This window comes from Amyelois transitella, chromosome Z (assembly GCF_032362555.1).
Source record: "Amyelois transitella isolate CPQ chromosome Z, ilAmyTran1.1, whole genome shotgun sequence".
Lineage (NCBI taxonomy): Eukaryota > Metazoa > Arthropoda > Insecta > Lepidoptera > Pyralidae > Amyelois > Amyelois transitella.
In genome coordinates, this window is record NC_083535.1 from 6,615,194 (window position 1) to 6,637,564 (window position 22,371).

The following is a 22,371-nucleotide window of genomic DNA, read 5'->3' on the forward strand; positions in this document are numbered from 1 at the left end:
TATGAAAATAACTAAAATATACTAGCTTAGCAGTTGCCACATCCGTCAAATGCCTAATACGACGAATAGCGTATGCTGCAGAACTAAGCCTTTTAGAAAGTTTTAAAATGTGAGCATGCCATTTCAAATTTGAATCTAATGTTATTCCTAAGAAAGTAGTACTATCAACAAAATCTAATCTTTTACTACTTATACTAATATCCACATTTGCCTGCCGCACATTGGGAAGTGTAAACTTAATGCATTGGGTCTTATTTGCATTTAACAGTAAGTTGTTGATTGTAAACCAGTTAGAGATGGCGGCTAAAGTGCTATTCACATCATCACAGATTTCGCTACGGCGGTTCATTTTAAAAATTAGTGACGTATCATCTGCAAACAACACGATGCCAGTCTGTTTCTCAATCATGCAAGGCAGGTCGTTGATATATATCAGAAAGAGAAAAGGTCCCAAAATGGAACCTTGCGGTACCCCAATTTTTACCGTCGCTCCTTTCGATTTTGTATTATTTAAATCTACCGTCTGTAATCTATTACTAAGATATGATTTAATTAGTTCAACGGCAGCAGTATCGAACCCGTAATGAGCGAGCTTGAGCAGAAGAGTTCTATGATCTACGCAATCAAATGCTTTGGTCAGATCGCAAAACACTCCGATGGCATCCTGTGAGTCTTCCCATGCATTGAGAATATGAGTGACAAGAGCCACACCTGCATCTGTTGTACATTTCCCCTCAGTAAAGCCGTATTGCTGACTATGAAATAATTTATTAGACTTAAAGTAACGCTGCATTTGATTAAGCATGATTCTCTCGAACACCTTGCTCAAAATTGGTAAAATTGAGATTGGTCTATAATTACCAGGATCTGATTTTTCACCTTTCTTGAATAATGGAATTAGTTTACTATACTTCATTAAATTTGGAAATATCCCTTGGTCAACACAATTATTGAATATATATGCTAAGTCCCCAGCTATAATATTTATAATATGACATATCACAACAGCCGACATACCCCAATAATCCTCAGACTTTTTCAGATTAAGTTCTTTAAAGGTATTAATAATGTCAGTAGGGTCAATATTTAAGAATTTAAATTTGGAACTGCAAATGCTGACATTATTTTTAAGTAGTATTTCAGCTTCATTAGGGCATGAGTCAATATTAGAAGTTAATTCCAACGGTATATTTGTAAAAAAATGTTCAAATAAATTTACTATTTCTGTTGTAGAGGTAATTTTCCTATCATTAAATTTAATTTCATTAATATTTTCTTTAAAATTACTTCTACCAGTTTCCTTGTTTATAACACTCCAGGTTTCCTTTGTTTTGTTAGGAGCATTACTTATTTTGTTTTTAATGAACAAAGATTTTGCATGTAGACATACTTTTTTGAAAATTTTTGAATAATTCCTAACATGGTCTACGAAGCCGCTTTCAAATCGATACTGTTTTTGGGCATATAAATCGTACAAAGTCTTTCTACTTTTGTAGATGCCAACAGTAGCCCATTCATTGAATTTAAAGTTAAGTATCGAGAGGATTTGTATCCACATTACTAAGTACCTTATAAATTGCATGTACCATAACCTGTTATAATAAATGAAAGCAGAGAGTGCAGTGAGTACGTTAGTTTATTTCTTGTAGATAAAATTTCAGATACACACAAGTACATGACACAACTGATAATAGAAGAGAATGAGCAGTACCTCTTATTTTGAATCTACCTGACACAATGCACAATGGCCAGGGTGTTCGTTATTGATATTAAAACCATGAAGGTTTAACAAGTATGAAACAGCAAAGGAACATTATTTTTAACCGTACGTATCGTGATATCTTTTTCAAATTTCAGGCCGTGGGGGTAGGAGAATTTTTCTGGAAACCCCGTCTGGGCCTGGATTTGTCCATACCAACAACTGGTGAGAAATTAGTTTCGTAAAATTTATGATTAGTGTTTGCTTTGAAGTAGTGGTTGTTGAAGTTTATTGGATAGTTTACGTTTCAGAAACACAAAATTGTTACCACATACTACTTAACAAATGTAATTTCCATCAATTTATTTTTAATTTTTGGTCGCCAACAATTTTCTAAAGAATACTGAGCGTTATGAACGTTTGCTATTTGGAATATCCGCTATATTGAAGTATAACGTTCATAAGAAAATATAAACTTACTGGTTTTGCAGTAAATTTTATTGATGATATTCTAATTTTTTTTTTAAGTTTTATGACCTTTAATACACCTTTTAAGGTTATTAGAGGCAATACTGATCGAAGGCTTTTTTAGACTATTTGCTTTTTAGACTCAAAAGACTTCAAATGCATTTTCAATGCATTTCGAGGAAATTTAGTACACAGATAGAGTAGCTTCAGACAACAGGCTTGATTTCTGAAAATGTTTACAGGATCGAAGCCCCGGCAAGTAAATTGTGGTACAATAAAGTAATTTTTATTTTCGCAGAGAGCACGGTAGAGGTTATCAAACCTACTAAAGAAAATATTAAAGCAGGGCTTGTAACATTAATTGATGGATATCAAGCTGGAATATCATTTATAGCAATTGTTGCTGGAGTTACCAGTGCCAGAACAAATTTTCATTTAAATCCTATATCTGCGTACTTTTACACCAATGTCTACAGATGGGGCCTAAGATATTTCAGCCTGTAAGTTGCGCAGCTAGATCGATATCTATTTTCATATCTTTTCCAAACCCGATAAAATTTTGCTCTTCTGGTGGGACACAGTGTAGAGTTTATAAGCCATGGTAGAATATTTTTTACGAATTGAATTTAGTGGTGCAGTTGTCCACTACTTTAAAATTTGGTTAATTGTAGATAAGGTATTGTAGGCGTGTTGGTCCCAACATTAATGTATGGAAGTGAAAGTTGGGTGTGGCAAAAGAAGCACGAAAGCAGAATAAATGCGGTGGAAATAAGAGCGTTAACGAGTATGATCGGTTTGAAATTGAGTGACCGGATAAGGAACAGCGTGATAAGGGAATGTTGTGTTGTGAAAGTAGATGTGGTAACAGGAATAGAGAAAGGTATGTTAAGATGGTTTTCTCATGTGGAGAGAATGAATAAAAGCAGGTTGACTAAGCAAATATACAAGAAGAGTGTAGAGGAAAAGGTCGGAGTGGGAAGGCCAAGACGAACGTATCTCGATCAAATTAAGGACGTCCTGGCAAAAGGTCATGTCATGAGTACCCGAAACCGCAAAGCTTGCATGAAGAGAGTTATATGTGAATGAAGCGAAGGAAGTATGCAGAGATCGTGGCAAGTGGAAAGATGTAGTCTCTGCCTACCCCTCCGGAAAAAGGCGTAATTTTATGTAGGTATGTATGTATTGTAGGAAAAAAGATCGAATTAAGAGTCTAGAACACCTGAGAAGCTTCTAGTCAAGGGTTAGTCACCTTGAAGGTAAATATCCCAATGTATTTAACACTGAAATCCAAGACCTGATCTAGTAGTTGACTTTATTTGCTGGAGAACTAAGGAGTGGTGTATTTTTACTGGGCCTAATTCCACAATTCGCGCAGACTAAAGAAGTTGTTGCGGGGACAAAGACTTCGAAACTTAAGTGGGATTGGACGGGCCATGTCTTAAGTATGCATTTATGATCTAATTACAAGGTATTGGCAGCAGTAATGAGGCATCGTTATATTATGCACTCTATACTAATATCTAATTTTGTTTGATACAAATAATAATAATGTAATTCATAACAAGTTTTGATGATATTTGGCCCAGACCTAGAAATAACCTTATTAAGTAACACTTGCTACTATTTTTCTATAATTTTGAAGACCATTTCTTAATTTTCAGCAGTATACACTGGTACTTTGCAATAAATCTTCTTTTTACGACGATTTGTTTCTGAAATTACATGGTTTTTAGTGTACCTGCATGGTTAAGCGGTCACGGTGGCAACTTTGTTGAAACTACTAAAGTATGGAAGAGGCGATTCTACTACATGGATGAGTTTTTACCAAAGTGGGCTCGATATATGTTCCCTTATGTGAAACAAGCAGAATGGGAGCAGGAACAAAAAGAATTCAAGAAGTTCAAAAAACATGCTGAATCTGCATTTGGTAAACACTACGTATTCCCAACGAAAGTATTTAACAATTTTTTAAGTCAGGAAACCAAAGAAACTTTGGAAGACGTAGATATTTCCTCGATTTCTATTTCTGGGGAAAAAAAGCCCGATCCAGTATCCAAGTAGGTGAGAAAATATTGATTATGGACTATGTTTGTACTTAGTTGAATGTTTATAGTTGATTTACACCAATAAATTGGTAAATTTAGAATTTAAATAACCACCTGAAAATAAATGAATCTTTAATTATCTCGTCTGCACCTTAACTTTAACCTGCATTAGAATTTCATTACATAATTCTGAAGAGGTACCATATGTAATGGTAATTTTTGCTTGTTTATAATATACCTACTATTGTTTTGTTTCATATCTACCTACTCCCGAGCTGTGTACACGAAAATTCCTTGAGACACTCGCAACCTATATTATGTATCAGTTTCATAAAATATGTACTATTATAAAACTGTTGCAGTATCACTAGCTTTTAAACACTTTATAATCTTATACATTGGAATTTCATTTACTTACTAAAAAAGATGAAGGAAAATATTTTTAACTGGTTATGGGGTATTCAGTTATATTTTATTTTTTACATTAATGTTAATTTATTTTTTAAATATTATTTCTAAGAAAGCGAAATTAAATTTTATTGTATCATATTTACTATTGTGTTATTTAATAAAGTACATAACAAGACAAATACGTTGCCCTTTTAATTTTTAAAATCACAATATTAGTAAACCTTAGGTACATAAAAACAGTGTCGACCCTAGCGGAGCAAAATCAACAGTTAAAATTTAAACGGAATCTTGGCCCTGCCAGTGAGCAGTGAGTGAGATGGTGGGTTAGAAAGGAATAATTCATATTCGAGATGATTAGATACATTTTAATATTATCCGAATTAGGAATACAATAAATGGAAATGAGCATTAAAAATTTAATTTCTTATACAAAATCTTCATACGTAAGGATAGGTAAGAATTTATCAAGGGTTCACGAAGGAGATCATGATGTATCTGGTGCCGCCAGTGACTCGAAGCCCTTCGTGGTAATGCGTGAGCCGGCCCGGGTGCATCAGCAGCCAGCCGCGCTTCGTGTCCCGGACGGAACAATTGTACCTTATGAAATGGCAGCCTCCACCTTCGTAGTCTACATCTAAAAAAACAATTCGTTTGTAAAGCTTGGCCAGAAATATAGTATTCTGAGCTGGCATTCAAAAAGTGAATTCAAAGTCTTATTTATGGTTCCTTTAATTACCAGGTTTATGTTTTCTAAAACAGGTCGGTTTAAAATAATTTTATTTGAAAATAGTGTACTATTGTCAAAGCACCTTCCTGTCACTAAAAATGACATACTTATTGGTATGCAAAATTTCTGGTAAAGCCAGAATACAATCTCGTATTGTTGCAAAAGAAAATAACTGATCTGTTTCAATTCGTCTGAGAGGTAAAGCTTGGCCAGTTTAAGTGACCATCTATTAGTATACCTCTAGGTTTGGAGAGATATACTAATTAAGCAGAGTAGTGGTTTAATAGAAAGAACGGAGCACTCGGTAAAATAAAAGATATTTTATTTTAAGTTACATATAGGATAAGAGGCAGAGACATGACATGAATGTTAAAACAAAATCTATCAAAAAATAGAATTAAATCAAAGATGAAATTTGAAGAAAAAACCTCTAAAACTCTAAAGAGATTTGTCTCTTCAACACTCCTCCTTAATTTGATCTCTCAGTCTCCCCTTAATCATCAAACACTCACAGTTCAGTCATCTTTCATCACTGTCATACACCTACACCCAACTTACCATTCGCCAGAGGTTTGGTCAACGCATCAGCTACCATACGAGCTGTCTCTACATACTCATGCTGAATAATACCATCCCCAACTGCTTCTCTTATAAAATGGTAGCGCACATCAATATGTTTAGTACGTTGATGATGCTCAGGGTTTTGTGCAGCAACAGCAGACTGACTATCACTGTAGACTGTCATTGGTTCCAGAGTAGATGTTGTAATCTCAGCTATGAATCTTCTTAGAAATATTGCCTCTCAAGCTGCTTCAGATAGAGCTACATACTCAGCTTCCGCAGTTGAGAGCGCAACAGTTCTTTGCTTTTTGCATTCCCATGAGATTGCAGCTCCTCCTGTCCATTTGAACACTACTCCACCAAATGACTTTCGATCATATGTAGATCCGTGGCTTGAATCTGCATAACCAACAACTTTGGCTGTATCAGATGACTCGTATCTAAGACCAAGCTCTTTGTACCTTTTAAGTACCTCAGCACTCTTTTAGCAGCTGCCCAATGTTGTTCTGTGTAACAGCTTAGATTAGTTATTGCATAACTAATATCCGGCCTTGTGCAAACTGACAAGTACATAAGTGACCCAATTTAATTTTGATATAGAATTTTGGGGTCAGGTTTGTGTTCTGGTGGTGGCTTCTCTAGCTTTTCTCGAAGAACTGATGGTGTTGATGTAATCTTGCAATCAGCCATCCCAAAAACTTTCAAAATTTTGTCGATATATTTCTCTTGATCGACTTTAATTCCAGAGTTATTCTGTGAAATATGCATTCCTAAAATGTAATTTGCCTTCCCAAGATCCTTCATTTCCAATTTAGACATAAGATTCCTCTTCACGCTTTGAAGTTCCTTAGCATCATTATAAAATATCAGCATATCATCAACATATACTGCTAATATGATGCCCTTTTTGTCTTTCGATCTTGTATAGACACATGGTTCATTCTTAAAACGTTTAAAACCTAGTTTTAGAAGTTCCGTATTAAGCTTCAGATTCCATGCTCTCGGAGCCTGCTTTAATCCATAAAGGGACTTCTTCAATAAGCATACATAGTCCTTTCCTTTTTCCTCAAAACCTTGCGGTTCTTTCATGTAGACCGTCTCATTTAAATCTCCATTCAGGAATGCCGTTATCACATCCATTTGGTCTACTTTAAAATTATACTTAGCTGCTAGACCAAGTAACGTTTTGAGAGAACTATGTCTAACTATTGGCGAAAATGTTTCGTCGTAATCTATGCCACATCTTTGGCTGAACCCTCTTGCTACCAACCGTGCTTTATATCTTCTATTCCTCCCTTCATCTTTGATTATAAATATCCATTTGGAATCAATGATATGACGAGAAGACGGTTGTTTCGCGATAACCCATATGTTATTTCTCTTTAATGTATCAAGCTCTTCATTAATGGCTTCCTTCCATTTCTCACTATCGGGTCCCGACAATGCCTCTTCAATCCTCTTTGGATCATCAAGATCAGATGTTGCAGCAGTTTGATAAAGGATATAATCAGAAAAGTCTTTAGCTTTCCTATCCCTCAGTGGGTACCTCCGTTCACTCTCGGTAGGAATATTTTCAACGATTGGAGCTGGTTCACAATCTTCAAACTCATCATCATTATTAATATTGGTCTCTGGACGCTCTCTGTCCATATCAGACTCTGGTATATGCTCTTCTCTAACATCCTCTGTTGTTACCATCTCTCCAGTATTCTCTATGTTCTGGGGTGATGTCAAAAGCATCTCATAAATTCCAGGTTCTGTTGAATTGACCACTGAGTTTGGAAACACAACTTCGTCCTCTGAAGAATTGTCAATTAACACCTCTGTGTTATCTGAAGATTTATTTTCTTCTTTGTGTTTCTGGTTTTCAAATAATACCACATCTCTTGCTTTGCATATGTTTTCAGTTTTGAGGTCCAACAGACGATATGCTTTCGCATCATCGCAATATCCAACATGAATAAGCTCTCTGCTTTTTGGATCCCATTTCTTCCTCTTCTGATCAGGAACGTACATGAAGGCTCTACATCCGAAAGTCTTCATCATACTCAGGTCGCACTTCTTTCCTGACCACTTCTCTTCTGGAGTCATATTATTATTTTTCACAGCAATTTTTGGAGATCTATTCTTCAAGTAAACTGCATAATTGACAACTTCCGCCCAGAATCTTTTTGATAAGCCCGCTTCATGAAGCGTGCTTCATATAAACGCAGATCGTGCGATTAGCTCGCTCATCCTCACCATTCTGTTCAGGCGTATACTCAACCGTAACTTGGTGCTGTATCCCATGCTGTTTCAGGTAATTATCCATCCGCCTATTGACGAACTCCGTGCCGTTGTCAGTGCGTAAGTAATACTTTAATCTTCTTACCGCTCTGTTTCTCAGCAAAAGTTTTAAACTCTAAAAATTTTTCGAAAACTACAGTTTTTGATTTCAAAAAATAAATAGAAGTTTTACGTGTAAAATCGTCAATAAAGGTCAAAAAATAAAGTTTACCACTAACAGATGGTTCACTCATCATACCACAGATATCAGAGTGAATAATTTGCAAAACCTCTTTTGCCCTCGTAGCAAGCACCTTTCTTTTTAAACGGTTGTTTGGTTTGTTTCCCCATTTGGCATGATACACACTACAGTGAAGTAGTACTATTGGGAAAACTTACCCCTGTTGCCATCTTGTCTCTTTAAAGCTTGAGGTTACGCAAACCAAGATGTCCCATCCTTCGATGCCATAACATCAGTTGATCTTCATCTTTTGTTACCAATGTGGAACCCTGAGAAGCAGTTTTAATTTTATACACTCCTCTTTCTTCCACACCTGTCAACATAGCCACGTCTTTAACCTCACATACATCACTTTAGAAGTCGCAACCATTCCGGGTAAATACTACTACATGTCCCTTTCGTACAATCGCACTCACACTTAATAAGTTAGCTCTTAACTTAGGAACATAAGTGACATCACTGATAGACAACCCTGACTCACAGACTACCATCCCCTTACCTTGACCAAGAGCCTCATTACCAGCTGCGCATGTCACTCTTAAGCAAGGAGAAGTGTTGTCTAAACGCCTAAACCAACTCTTCTGATTAGTCATATGGTTGGACGCTCCAGAATCAATGATCCAATATCCGACGTTTCCTGTTGTCGACATTCCCAATGCAAAAGCCTGTAACGCCTTGTTTTTAATTTTGGATTCTTGTTAAATTTATTTGCTTTATGTGGTCCAGCACAGATGAAACATTTCATTAGCCTTTTCTTGGGGGCTTTGTCCTTGTTCTGACGCTTTGCGGATAATGCTGTAGGTTGGTTCCCACTGGAACTTGCCATATGCTTCGTTTTAACATAGTCAGTAGTAAGTGATACATTGCTATTCTCTATAGCTAATCTACTTCTTTCCCAATGTCAGCGAGTTGTAGCGATGTGGACATGACATTTGTTACATATTCTTTAACGCTAGCAAACTTCTCTAAGGCTTACTAGTTTTGATAGCAGCCTACATCTATTATTTAGGCCTTTATCTTCAAATGCGTTCATTAGAGCTGTCCAGGCTTCTCTAGCCGTCTTTGCTTGGCGAACATGGATTAAACAATGCGGTTGAACTATTAAGCGTATTTTATCTCGTGCTTTCTGGTCTCTCTTTGTAGCGAGTACATCACTTAACGGTGGCGTAATACTTGTATACTCCCATAAGTCATGTTCTATTAAATACATCTCCATGTATAATTTCCATGTTCCATAATTGCTTGTTCCTTCAAGCTTTTCCAAGTTTGTAACAATACTACTCGTACCCCTATTTCCATGAACTTGATCTCCGTGTGCTTCCATCGTTTTTGCGGTTCATAACCTATTAGTCTACCTCTAGGTTTGGATAGATATTCTAATTAAGCAGAGTAGTGGTTTAATTGAAAGGACGGACCACTCGGTAAAATAAAAGATATTTTATTTTAAGTTACATATAGGATGAGAGGCCGAGACAAGACATGAATGTTAAAACAAAATCTATCAAAAAATATAATTAAATCAAAGATGAAATTAGAAGAAAAAACCTCTAAAACTCTAAAGAGGTTTGTCTCTTCAACGCCATCTCTCCAAAAATTCTCTTCACCCGAATACCTTTTTTTTTACTGGCGTTTGGATAATCGGCCCATTATTGCAATGTGAACAGTATGATCTCAGATTCTTCAAATTCTCTGAATTTCTAAGACTAGTAATGTTGTCATAGATGTCAAGTCCATGATTTAGAAAATGATGATTAGTCAAGGTTCAGCATCATTGTCACATTATGAGGGAAAATTCACAGTAAAAAATATTACTGCGAAATTAAAAAAATAAATATAAACGCTGAGTCTATACAGAAAAATCTTTTAATACAGGAATACATGTATGAGTATGATATAAAAGTTGAACTGAATGATATCTTTGGCTTTATTTGTATAATCGTTGCAACATATTTTGATATGTTTTGTAAAACTAATTTATAAAAGTTTATAAATGAAGTACATACACAACCTGAAGTAAAACAGAATAAAATTATACTAACAAATCTTCGACTATTCTGAAGGTTTCTCTTGACTTATTAGATACCTACAAATTATAAAATAGCAAAATATGTAATATCAATAACTATCAAATATTAGTAATAACTTATATATAATAATACGTTCTCATTATTTTTGGCTTCGTGTAATGCATTTAAGTGTCATCATAGGCTGGATGACCGAAAATATTAAGTATGCTTTCTTTGATTTTCACTTCACGGATCAACGAAAGAAATCATAATGTATCTGGTGCCGTTGGTGACGCGAAGCCCTTCGTGGTAATGCGTGAGTCGGCCCGGGTGCATCAGCAGCCAGCCGCGCTTCGTGTTGCGAACAGAACAGTTGTATCGAATGAAACGACAGCCACCGCCCTCATAGTCGACATCTACAACAAGAAACTAGAATTAGTAGTAATAAACGAATTTTATTTGTAATAAAGAAACGGTCATGGCAATAAACATGCGATAGCAGGCATTTTAAATATTGATAAACTAATTTCTTAGATTAATCAAAGACTAATCACTAAATTTCTTCATGTCAGACATAGGTAAAGCTTGACTAAAAATAAAGCAAAACAGTCAATGAGGGCTTGTTCAGCGATTCATATAGCAATTACAAATGGTTAAGTCATTAAGTGATAGTGTGGTCTATACTATTGTCAAAAATAAACCGACCTGTTTTAGAACATGGACTTATAGTACTAAAAGGAACCATAAATAAGACTGTCTATATAATAATGTTGGGATTTGCTATTTTTTTTTAATAATTATTGCCAACTCATTATTTTAATTCACTTTCTCAACCACAATACGGTGAGACAAGCAATAATTCAGGTCAACTTTTCAAATAAGTATTTTAGAAAAAAAAACTACATAGATCTCTATGCTGCGCCGATAGGCAAACAGAATTGCATGCCTCTCCATATTCCTCATATTTATTAATCTTAAACGAGATCATTATTTTTATTGCAACTTAAAACTTAAATTGAAATAAAAATTAAGTACTTAATCCCCGAAAAAGTTTAGTACTAGCCGATACAACCCCCGATTTCACCTTGTGCTTGATCTCTGGATGTTTAACCAAATTTCTCCAAATCTGTTCAGCATAAATATATTCAAATCTTTTTTTAAAGGTCAAATCATTCATTTTTATTAAAAAGCCGAAACTCAAAAAATAATAAAAAAATTAAAAAGTTTATGTTCTTTCATCAATTTTTCCTAACTAGGTGATGATATGATTAAAATATAAAAAAATGTTATAAGCCGGTGGCATACTTTATGCACTTATTAGAATTCATGCAGTAAATGTAATAAAGTGAGTTTGTTACTTTATGGCTCCAATCTCCCTAGTTCTTCCTATCCCCATCTAGTTCTTCCAGAACGCCATCTCGAACACATTACAAATTGTTCTGATCCAAAGATCAACATCCCTATTAGTAAATTAATCACATTTTTCTGAGGAGTAACTTACAATTAGTTATCGATAAAGGAATTTCAGAAAATGTGCCCATTTTCTTTATTTTTCAAGAGACACTTTTTGATATAAAATTTTTGATGCAGATTTTATGGTTCTGATTCTAAATATCTTGAATACCTATTGTTTTTTTTTCTATACACAGTATTACAGTAGATTTTTTACTACTATTAAACTAAGACACGGACTTTAGAATCTAAGACATTAAAGTCGGAACGGTTACTTAAAATTATTATTAATCCACTTAAACACAACCTTAAGGTATTTTTACTAAATCCCAACTTGACATTGAACAGCCATACTGTACTGTATTATTAACCTATCTATCAGTTTTATTTATTTTTATATAAAGTAACTTAAATTAGGTATTTACATATGAAATTGGCGTTTGGTATAGGAGGAACAAAAATTCGAATATTTTTGAATATAATATATTAATTTAATAAAATAAAAAGAACCATTATAATTTATGCATTTATTTTGCCATATCATAGGTAGTTCATTGACCCTTTTACTGAAAAAAAAACTATTCGGACGAGAAGCAATAAAATTTTTGCTGGCCAGGGTCTAGCCCCGATTCATCCACTTTCCATCACAGGTAATGATTTGATTTAACCCATTAACGCCCAAGTTATTGTGCCGGTTAAGTAATGTAACGCAGCAGTCGACACGCGTCTGCCGGTTTACTTCACTCAATTCGTGAGGTAACCCCGTGTCAAGTTTCTTAATCTTTCCAATTTGCTTCAAGTGGATTAAAATAGTTTATCACAAACACCGAAACTTGAAGCTAACTCGGACGTGGTTTCCAATGGTTACGCTTCCACAATAGCCTTCAATTCTTCATTATCAACTAGGGTCTTCGGCCGTTTAAGGAGCTTGTTCTGTAGGTCGACATTTCCAGAACTAAAACGTTAGAACCCAAAACCCAAAACTGTGTTGTCTTTTGCGACACGACCGCCATACACTTTAATAACCCTCCAAGCAGTTTCCGCAGCACTGGTGCCACGGTGGAACTCGTAAATAACGCGATATTTCAAGTTTTCCATTTTGTAAACAGAGTGACGCAAACATAAAAATCAGAATAAAGGAAACAAATGAATGACGGTTAAGGAAACACAAATACATGTGTAAATATCTCTAAAAAATTGAATTTGGAATTCTCAACCAAACGCCAATTTCACATGTAAGTACCTAATATTTAATAACACGAAGAGGGCGTTGAATTTTTCCAAACGCCAACTTCTACTGATGGTTGTGATGTTTATAAATTGCATCTCAATTTGGATTTATTTAACAACGCAGGAAACTGCGTGCTATTTCAAGACGCGACACAAACTATAGGAAAGTTTCAAGTACAATGTGGTAAATTTTTTTTGCCATAAAGCTGAACGCGGCCTTTCAGACTTTTCAAGACTGTTGGCTCTGTTTATCCCGCAAGGGATATGGAAGTGACTATAAGTATGTAAGTAATTTTATTTTTATGAGTGTACTTACTGGGTGTGTTAAGGGCCAAATTGATAGTGTATGTTGAGGAATCGTGATGCGGCCGCAAAGAAGGTTGTTCGTCTGGCCGGTATCGCACCACAAAATTCATCAAGGAAACTGGTGGCTGAAATTTCGGACAATGTCTTTGATTTAAACATAATAGAACTTTTCTCAAGTATAGATGAAGATGAGTGAATGAATAACTCTTATCTATGACTATTGCACATCGATGAAATATAACATGGTGATGTAAGTTAATGATATAAAAAGAAAGTGATGGCGATGGGTGTCACTATCTGGATATCAACACCATCATTAAATCATCCAGCTAAACGTAGCCTTTTAGTCTTTCTGAGACTAATAATCCTAAAATTAGGCATAAAGACATGATCTATGCAATAATATGTACGTGTAAGAATTTATTTAACTATAAAATTGTGAAGTTATAAAGGAAACAAACTCGAGTACTAACTAATAATATATAACAGTAAAAAATTTATACTAACGTTGTGATAATATCCGGTAAAGACCATTTCTTGCAAAGGCCGCACGTAAGTTTTTAGAATATACAGCCATTGGCGCTCCAGGCCCACTTGCTTCATGTGTATGTCTCGAGTTGGTACAGCTTCGTAACCGCCTTCCAACCGTTCGTCCTGACAAGCATATCAATTTTATTATTCACTAGCTTTTTCGCGGGGCTTCGCTCCCGTGGGATATTCCAGAAAAAAGTAGCCTTTGTTATTCCTAAAGGTCTATTATATCTGTGTAACAAATTTCTTTATCTTCAATCGGTTCAGTAGATTTGAGTTTATTTCGTTACAAAAATACAAATATAAAGTGTAGACTAGCCTTCGCCAACAGCTTCGTTGCATCGCAAATTCCACAAGTATAGTGTTCCGTGCTATAAACAGTTTCTGTTATTTGTAATGAGTTTTAAAATAAGAGAAAAAATAAATTACATGATTAGAACCATCGCTCCATTTGCCATAGTTTTCCATGACGTCGATCCATTCTTGACAAAATCTTGGCGACATCATAGGGAACCAGTACACATCGGGACAAGGCTGGAAAATGAAATATAGAGAAAGTTGTTACATCTCTCTTATACCGTTACCCTCAGAACACGGAGATTTTCTGTATTCTGTGAATATACCTAGGTTATTATACAGTTAGACCCAAAGTAAATTCGAAACGTGTCATAGGGTAGCCCAACAATACCATATTTTATAAATAAAAACAAGTATAGATAAACCACCAAAGACCCTTTTTTGTTTTTCTGTGCAAACATCATTAATAACATTTATACAAAAAAAAAAAACAGAGTATATTGTCATTATTATATAATATTAATCTTAAATAACAAGATATACTAAGACATATATATGTGGGTAAGTTTCTCTGCACGTTCATGGAGTTCAAACGAAAATCGCTGCGTGTAAAAACGTGATTTACCCACTTCAGCACAAGGGTTTTCTCCAGAAAGCTGACAGCCAGGTGGATAAAAAACGATTTGTAATAACGATTTGAAATTACCATCAAATGCTCTCGTCCAGTTTCAAAGTTTTTCGAGTAGTTTTCATTGAGATAACGTTTTTCCCATTCAATTTTATTGTCGATGACCTGATAAACATCGGGATGGGTGCGTGTTATATCGAAATTCTCCGGGTTAACAAGGTAGCCAAAACTAATTTCGTTGCTCACGTGCATAAAAATACCCTGAAATTTTTTACATTTACAATTAGTATAAATTCTTACAAATCTTTTTTAGTAAAAGAACCTTTGATTGAAGAGATACATATTATTGTTAGAACACAGTTAAAATATCTCAATAAGCTTGTAGCACAGTTATTTTGCTAGGGTATAAAATGCTTGAAATACGTACAAGTTCTCTGAGACTGGCACAGAAAGCCATATCAGCGTCAACATTTTCCTTGGAATATGTCACAGATTTTGATGAATTTGTTTTGAACACGGATATTTTCACTAAGTAGCAGTTAGTTATAAACGGTACATTCCATATTCCTCTGAAAAAAAAAGAATAAGTTGATACAATTGACACCAAATGTAATACGAAAGATAAAAACATTGATAACGATAACCCTTTGATCCACGAAAAGAAACGGGTATAGCAAGTAAATGTTCTGGGTGAGTTTAATCAAACTAACATAAAATTTTAATCGGCATGTAATTCATACATACTTTAGAAACCTACACCAACATGAACATTTCTCATTGACCTACACTCGGACTTGTGAATATCTATCTACTGTTTCAAAGTAACGACGAAATGCGAAAGGAAATGACGAGTGCCATATATCAAATAGGGGAGACAAGGGCCCTCCTGCGAGCACCTCTGCTATTAGCCAATTGAGAAATTGGCGTGGAGAGAAATCGCTGGCACCACCAGTTGCAATCGGACTCCACACAAGACCATACTGGAATCGCAATCTGGCCTAACAGAAGTGTCAACGATCTTTTAGCATCGCCCAATATTTTAACAATTTATCGCGACTAAGAGAAATGTTTCTGTTAAGGGCGAAATTGTTTTTGATCCTCCTAATTCTATACTGGTTCCTCATTGAACCCGCGGAATCGAGACGAGCGCGCACAAGGAGCAGAACCAAGTCAAAGGTAGTCTCAGCGAATTTAACCAAGAACATTTTATGAGTATCATGTTTGTAAGAAATATAGTAAATTTTATATTCCAGGTACAAATCGGTTTACCTATAACTGGCAAATACAGAGATCCAGAGTCGGATCAGTATTACAACAACAATGATGTAAGTTATTGAAAATACGTCCTATTAATTTATTTAATATATGTATTCTAAATAAAAACTACATACATACATATTTTGCCATGAACTAAAATAAAAATTTCTTACAGGGCGCAAAAATTTTACTGGCATCGCACTTTGATCTTGAGTATGTGCTGGGACACAAGATCGCATTTTTATGCATTGCTAAAGGTACACCGCGACCGCACATCACCTGGTTCAAAGACGGCGTGGAAATATTTGCTCATCATTATCTTCATGTAAGTTTTGTTTGATAAATTTTATATCTTTTAGGGTGTTGTGTTTTAAAAAGAAAAACAGAATACTTATACCTTAATCACGCCTTTGTCAATTTTTTCCCAGGAACTCGTGGAGTTTTCGAGTTAAAATCAAGCTTGTAATTGAACGAAAACGCCAAGAGTCATCTTTTAGTGGCGTTCAATTACAAGCTTGAATTTAACTTGGTTCTCTTGTAAAATCGCACGTAACAATTGCTGTCATAGGGTTTTCATTTGTTTTTCATTCCGTTGACTTTGAATTATGAAATTTGGTTACAAATCTAGGAACATTGAATATAAAAAACATATAAATTTTGGTTTGTACGGAGCCCACGTTTCACTAATGCAATCGAACTATTTTTTTTATGAATTATTTATGTTCTTTTAATAAACAAAAGTTGCGAGTTTCTTTAACGAATAGGCACATATCATGTCATCACGATTTCATTCCACCTACTTATACTATGAGTAAGAAATGTAGTAAAAAAGGATATTTCTTGATAAAGTACAGATTTATAGGTAGCACATGTAATCCATAGTAATATTATAAAGAGAAAAGATTTTGTATTTTTGTTCGTTACGTTTACGTAATTCAGAAAGAACAGATTTTAATTATTCAGACAAAATCTTCAGAGGTACCATGTCTATCATTTAATCGGAAATTCCCACAGGAGCAAGGCCCCGGACCAAAGCTAGTATTGCATAATGTATTACATAACAATATTGATGAATGCAAGCGAATGTAATTGAATATAGCGCAGTTAAATTGAAGCGAAGCGTTGTCAGTAGCCGGTCGCTATGTCTTATATCAAATAGAATATTCCGAGAACACTGACCGCCATAATTGACTAGTCTTCAATTTATACACCGCTTCTCTATCAACACAATAACCGCCAATTGTCGCAATCACTGATGGAAAATTCAGCTTTCAAGTACATTTTTTTAAACAGCGTACGATAGCCAGACTCTACAAAAGATATCAAACTTAAACAACATATGGTACAATTAATTCTGGTATCTAACAAAATCCGATGAAGTAGCATGATACCCTTCAGTGTGTAAGAAGTCGCGGGAAACAGCTTGTGGACTATATAAAGTCATAAGATTTTATAAGAACGATGGTCCCACTTCGGATTTATTATGTCATGGTTTCGATAGACAAACACGAATTCATCAAACTGCTCACTGTCTGAGCGACAATCAAATAATTTTCCATCATTTTTGCGCGGACTAAGTAGCTAGTTCATACATACATACATATAATCACATCTATATCCCTTGTGGGGTAGACAGAGCCAACAGTCTTCAAATAACTGATAGGCCACGTTCAGCTGTTTGGTTTAATGATAGAATGAGATTCAAATAGTGACAGGTTGCTACCCCATCGCTTAAAATAATCCCAAATTTATAAGCCTATCCCTTAGTCACCCTATACGACATGGGAACTAGATGGAGTGGTCCTATTCTTTTTTTTATTGGTGCCGGGAACTACACGTCACGGGAGTAGCTACTCCTGAACTAGCTAGTTCATAAGTAAAATGTCCACATGACTAATTACCCAAGAATCTACCTAAAATAATTTAGGCGGATATCCACCAACATATGAGACTGACCGTTTTGTATTCTAAAAATAAGATAGATTATTTAATGATTTTGGGACGATCGTAAAACAAGTGCGCTGGCCTGCTGTTAAACAGTTTATAATTACAACAGCAGCCCGCCGCGTGAATCAGTTCCAAACAAAACGTGCATAATTTAGAGAGAATTTGTTTAAAGCAATTCATAATGAGTAAAGGAGTTTAAGGCTTATGCAAATTTTGGGTCCCGCACATTTACGAAATATTCAATACAAAAGATGCCGCTAAATTTTGGCTTTAATTTCGTGTTTAGTATAGTACTTAAAGTTCTTTTATTTCATTTAACAGATCCACGAATGGCCCATCGGGGATGATAGAGTGAAGTCCAAAATTGAAATCGACCCGGCCACGCAGATGGATGCCGGCGTGTACGAGTGTACAGCTGACAACATGTACTCTATTGACCGACGTTCCTTCAAAACAGATTTCTCTATTGCTTTTGATTGAAATAGCCCTAAGTACGATAAGCCTCTGATAATAGCAATGTTTTGTTTTCAAAAAAGTTTATTTTGGTACCCAAAAATGTTATTTTGAGGAATATACGTAAAGATTTGAATTGACATTATGTTACGTTTGGACACGCATACTTTGTGATTCTGATAAATTATTGTATCATCATTGATGCAAACCACACTTGCCTTACTGTTTAATGATTTAATGGTCTATTTAAAGATATGTCGTATAATGTTGGTGTATTTTATCTAAGTATGTTTTTATATATCACGTCTCCGCTGTGGAACTAATTAATATAATTGACGCATTTATTACTTTCGATTAATACGCAGTGGGACAACTTAGAAAAGCTAGAATATTTAAGATAACCTGAATAAGAGTGTTTAATACAATGAGATTAATATTTGTAAATGGTATTTTATTAGTCTTACTTGATTTCTCCGTATACAATTTCCATATAATCATGTGACCTCGCGTAAAAGCCAGCGGAACTGATGGCGCCCCAGAAATTAGACCAAGCCTGGCCGGGGCGCGCGAGCAAGGGGGCGACGACATCGTAGCCAGAAGATAACAGATACCGTAATGTGCCGGGTTCTACGCGTGATAAACTGTCTATAGAAAACAAGTAATCGCATAAGTTGTTCATGCAGCGATCCCTGAAAAATAGGTGAAATTGTAATCTTAAAGCACAGTGGATATTACATAAAAAAAAACCATAGAATAAGGCTTCAAATTTAAGATAACACTAAATATTATCACATATTGTCGAGTAATATCAGCCTGTTAATTAAAATTACTGATTTAATACATGAACTATTCTAAATGTTATATAATCGTAGTAAGAATGTGCTTATTTCTAACATAAATATTGATCTATAGGGAAATTCTGGATTATAGTGGGACATAATAATATAAATATTAAAAAATCTTACTTAGCTATATTTCTTGCCTCTGACTCTGTTATTAAATCACTTGGTTTGATGCGCTTTGCTGTCAGAAATTCTTTGGCGTGACCTTGGAAGAATTTTTCTACTTCATTTTCATGATATTCAACATTATTCCTTAGAAGCAAATGAATCTTTTCCTTAGGATAGTCAGTTTCGAGAAGTGAAAGCAAGAATTCCTCTAGGAAAGGTGTTGGTTGTTCGATAAATACAGCCATCATGATGGTTGGTAATGAGTCTTCCTAAAATAACAACAAAAAATTATAAAATATATCTTGTCATGACTGATGTTATCAAAACTATTATCTATATATATCAAAACTATTATGGTTACTTGGAGTCTATGGAACCCTGAAATGTTGGAATGGATACAATTAATTGCATATCCCCTAGAGTACAGCCCCTTATTGTTAGTTGCATAAGAGCGATCTTTATTTAAGTCCATTATTTTCCATGCATCCTTAGTAGTTATGTTTCAAAAATTCATTAGTTATTTTGAATTAGAATGCCTTTGGTCTCTCTCCTGAAATATACTTTAAATACCCACTGTTTATAGATGTCAGATAAACATAATTATTATAATATAAGTGTAGCCCAAAATAATATGAATCCACAAACCTGCAGTTCAACTTTTTTCTCTTTGCATATAGCACACCCTTTTTCCTTAGACCAGGATTGGGCTAAATAGTTTCCTAAATTGTTCAGTGTCAGTTTGGCCGGCCCATTACCATGTACAATCAAGGGTTGCTGCTTTGTTACAACATTCTCAATGTAAGGCCAGTCTTCAGTAGTATTCGTCTTCAATTCGACATCAGCTATAAAGAAAATGTTTTTGTGCCAACAATATCCTAAATATACAATTACACAAATAAAAATAAAATAAAAATAATAACAAATTGTCACTTACATAATGCCCCATTAAGATTCTGAAATATAACTGAATTATGATCTAGTGATATTTTCAGTTCATCTCTCATTCTTTTGTCCAAATACACTAAAGTATAAAATAGTTGATCATCTTCATTGTCCTTAATTGTTTTTGAGTTGACAATTTCAGCAAGTTCTGGAAGGTATCCTAAAACACAAATAGAAACATAAAAAAGTATTTGATATGAAATTACTTATAACTATATTAAAAAGTAGATATTCTTACCAATAAATCCACCAGAATTCAAAAATGGGTTAGCTACTTCTGTGGTGGGATACTTAGCAGCTAGTTTACTATCTGGCCAACAGAATTGCTCTGCAGAAAATAATACTCTGGTGTCAGAGAAGGTCTTGAACTTCTTTAGAATCTTGTCCAGTGATGCCAGGAACATTACATCATAACTAAAAAAAACATACAATATAGATATTTTACAAAAGGACCTCAAAGATGTGTATATCAATGTTTATCTTATTTATGCTTATTAAAAAAATGTATAGTTTCTGACCTATCAGTAAATAAAATAATTTTATCCTTGTGTTCTGAAGTCATAAGTTCATTCAGCTTATCCTTTAGAAAATTAATTTTTTGCCCACCACCAGCGTAGTTCATGTCACCTCCACTCCAAAGATGTCCCCGACCTAGGACTTCAACTTTAATTCCGTAAATTTCAGCTGATCTCAAATACCGTTGCAATCCATGAGTTTCATCTGTGGCAACAGTTAAAACAAGTACATCATCTGAAACAAAAGGAAAATTTCACATTAACAGATTACCCCAAGTGGTATGAACTCTGCATTTCTAATTTGTCATTGGACTGTCACTCAATCACAGCCGTTTGCTTCAAAATAACAAGGTTCACTAAGGGTCTACTTCTAGTCAATGCTATATAAAACAACATCCACAGGAACAGATAGGTACCTAGTATTTCTTTCATACTATATGCCCAGTTGAAAGTTTATGCTTTCTTTTCATAATAATTGACTTGATATCTCAAGTTTCACAGCTCACTGTAAGTTTTGGGTTGAAGTATGATGCACTTTTAAAATAACACAAAATACAATTGGAAAGTACGTAGTAAGTAGTATTATAAGCCTTGGGTGTGGTTAATATACATATATCTATATATACAACATATATTCTGTTATTTTCTTATTTTATTCTTATATTTATATTATGTATATAATTGCATACAGAATGCACATTCAAAAGCAACAAAAATAGTAAAACAATCTTAATCCAATTTTCAATGCATTTTTTTATATCTTACCATTTCCATTTACTTGGGTAGATAATAATATTATGAGGAATACTTGTAATAAGAACAGAAACTTTCTTAGATCCAGCATGATGAATTTGACGAGTTCAATGTTCTAGAGCGCACATGCAATAAACTGCCGCTCGTTACAGCCGATATAAACGTGCCGCTGTTCTAGATACGTGGGTTCCCGCTTCCGTCCAGCGTCCAGCGATAAGAATTTTGCTGATCACTGATTTAACCGCAGGGCGAACTGAACTAACTGATAAGTGTGGATGGCTACTGCCACTTCCTACTGAATTGTTTATCAATAATTAAGAATCTTGAGAATCAAAATTTGATTTTTTCAGATACTATCACAAAGTATATTTTTTGAAAATGCTAGCGATACGATACTTTATAACTTCACTTCAGAGCAAGTGTGTGTTTATATTATGTTTTTCTGGTTTAATTTGGCCCAATTTGTTGGTTTGACTTGACAGTTTGACATATGACAATGAAATACCATTATGTCATTATGTTGACAGCAGCTGTCAAAGTCAATTTTATAGTGACAAGACTGTCAAAGAGTAGAACTAGAGTGATCGTTTTTATAGCAGTCTGAGAAACGAACGCTCGTTCAGTCAGTCAGTCGCCAGTCGCACGCAATCTGTCGACGTAGGCGGTTGAATGGCACCTGTACTTTCG

General features: G+C 34.8%; 3 protein-coding genes across 5 annotated transcripts in view; 2 read left to right on the plus strand and 1 right to left on the minus strand.

Annotated features, from left to right (window-relative positions):
* LOC106133758 (uncharacterized) overlaps positions 1–4,561 on the plus strand; it is a 49,884-nt gene extending 45,323 nt beyond the window's left edge. The window contains exons 2-4 of one of the 2 annotated variants that reach the window (XM_060953624.1): positions 1,858–1,924; positions 2,466–2,667; positions 3,901–4,561. In XM_060953624.1, the coding sequence (XP_060809607.1) occupies positions 1,858–1,924; positions 2,466–2,667; positions 3,901–4,228 (597 nt within the window). In that variant the 3' untranslated portion in view covers positions 4,229–4,561. Of the gene's footprint in view, positions 1–1,612; positions 1,925–2,465; positions 2,668–3,900 lie in introns of those variants that run through there. The other variant, XM_060953623.1, reaches the window with a different exon arrangement.
* Positions 4,562–4,994: 433 nt separating this feature from the next.
* Positions 4,995–22,166, minus strand: LOC106134046 (procollagen-lysine,2-oxoglutarate 5-dioxygenase). Of its 2 annotated transcripts, none has more exons than XM_013333998.2 (13): positions 21,697–22,166; positions 20,935–21,166; positions 20,655–20,830; positions 20,409–20,576; positions 20,120–20,316; positions 19,490–19,743; positions 18,989–19,213; positions 15,295–15,436; positions 14,946–15,128; positions 14,372–14,476; positions 13,919–14,065; positions 13,422–13,536; positions 4,995–5,257 (listed from the first exon to the last, which is right to left on the minus strand). In XM_013333998.2, exons 1-13 carry the CDS (start codon positions 21,773–21,775, stop codon positions 5,088–5,090), a joined length of 2,193 nt encoding a protein of 730 aa, XP_013189452.1. In that variant the 5' UTR covers positions 21,776–22,166; the 3' UTR covers positions 4,995–5,087. The 2 variants fall into 2 exon arrangements, with proteins under 2 accessions (XP_013189452.1, XP_013189451.1); XM_013333997.2 differs by lacking the exon at positions 4,995–5,257 and adding an exon at positions 10,265–10,839.
* Positions 15,347–18,931, plus strand: LOC106133741 (immunoglobulin domain-containing protein oig-4-like). The gene is made up of 4 exons (XM_013333569.2): positions 15,347–16,043; positions 16,121–16,192; positions 16,300–16,449; positions 18,393–18,931. Exons 1-4 carry the CDS (start codon positions 15,933–15,935, stop codon positions 18,549–18,551), a joined length of 492 nt encoding a protein of 163 aa, XP_013189023.1. The 5' UTR covers positions 15,347–15,932; the 3' UTR covers positions 18,552–18,931.
* Positions 22,167–22,371: the final 205 nt, after the last annotated feature.

Excerpts from the sequence above, each read along its gene's own strand:
- LOC106134046 (XM_013333998.2), bottom strand. The coding sequence starts at position 21,775 with ATGCTGGATCTAAGAAAGTTTCTGTTCTTATTACAAGTATTCCTCATA. Across the intron at positions 19,744-20,119 it reads AGAAAAAAGTTGAACTGCAG|GAAGACTCATTACCAACCAT; the intron begins GTTTGTGGATTC and ends TTGTTATTTTAG. Across the intron at positions 14,477-14,945 it reads CTGGACGAGAGCATTTGATG|CCTTGTCCCGATGTGTACTG; the intron begins GTAATTTCAAAT and ends TTCATTTTCCAG.
- LOC106133741 (XM_013333569.2), top strand. The coding sequence starts at position 15,933 with ATGTTTCTGTTAAGGGCGAAATTGTTTTTGATCCTCCTAATTCTATAC. Across the intron at positions 16,044-16,120 it reads GGAGCAGAACCAAGTCAAAG|GTACAAATCGGTTTACCTAT; the intron begins GTAGTCTCAGCG and ends TTTATATTCCAG. Across the intron at positions 16,450-18,392 it reads TTGCTCATCATTATCTTCAT|ATCCACGAATGGCCCATCGG; the intron begins GTAAGTTTTGTT and ends TTCATTTAACAG.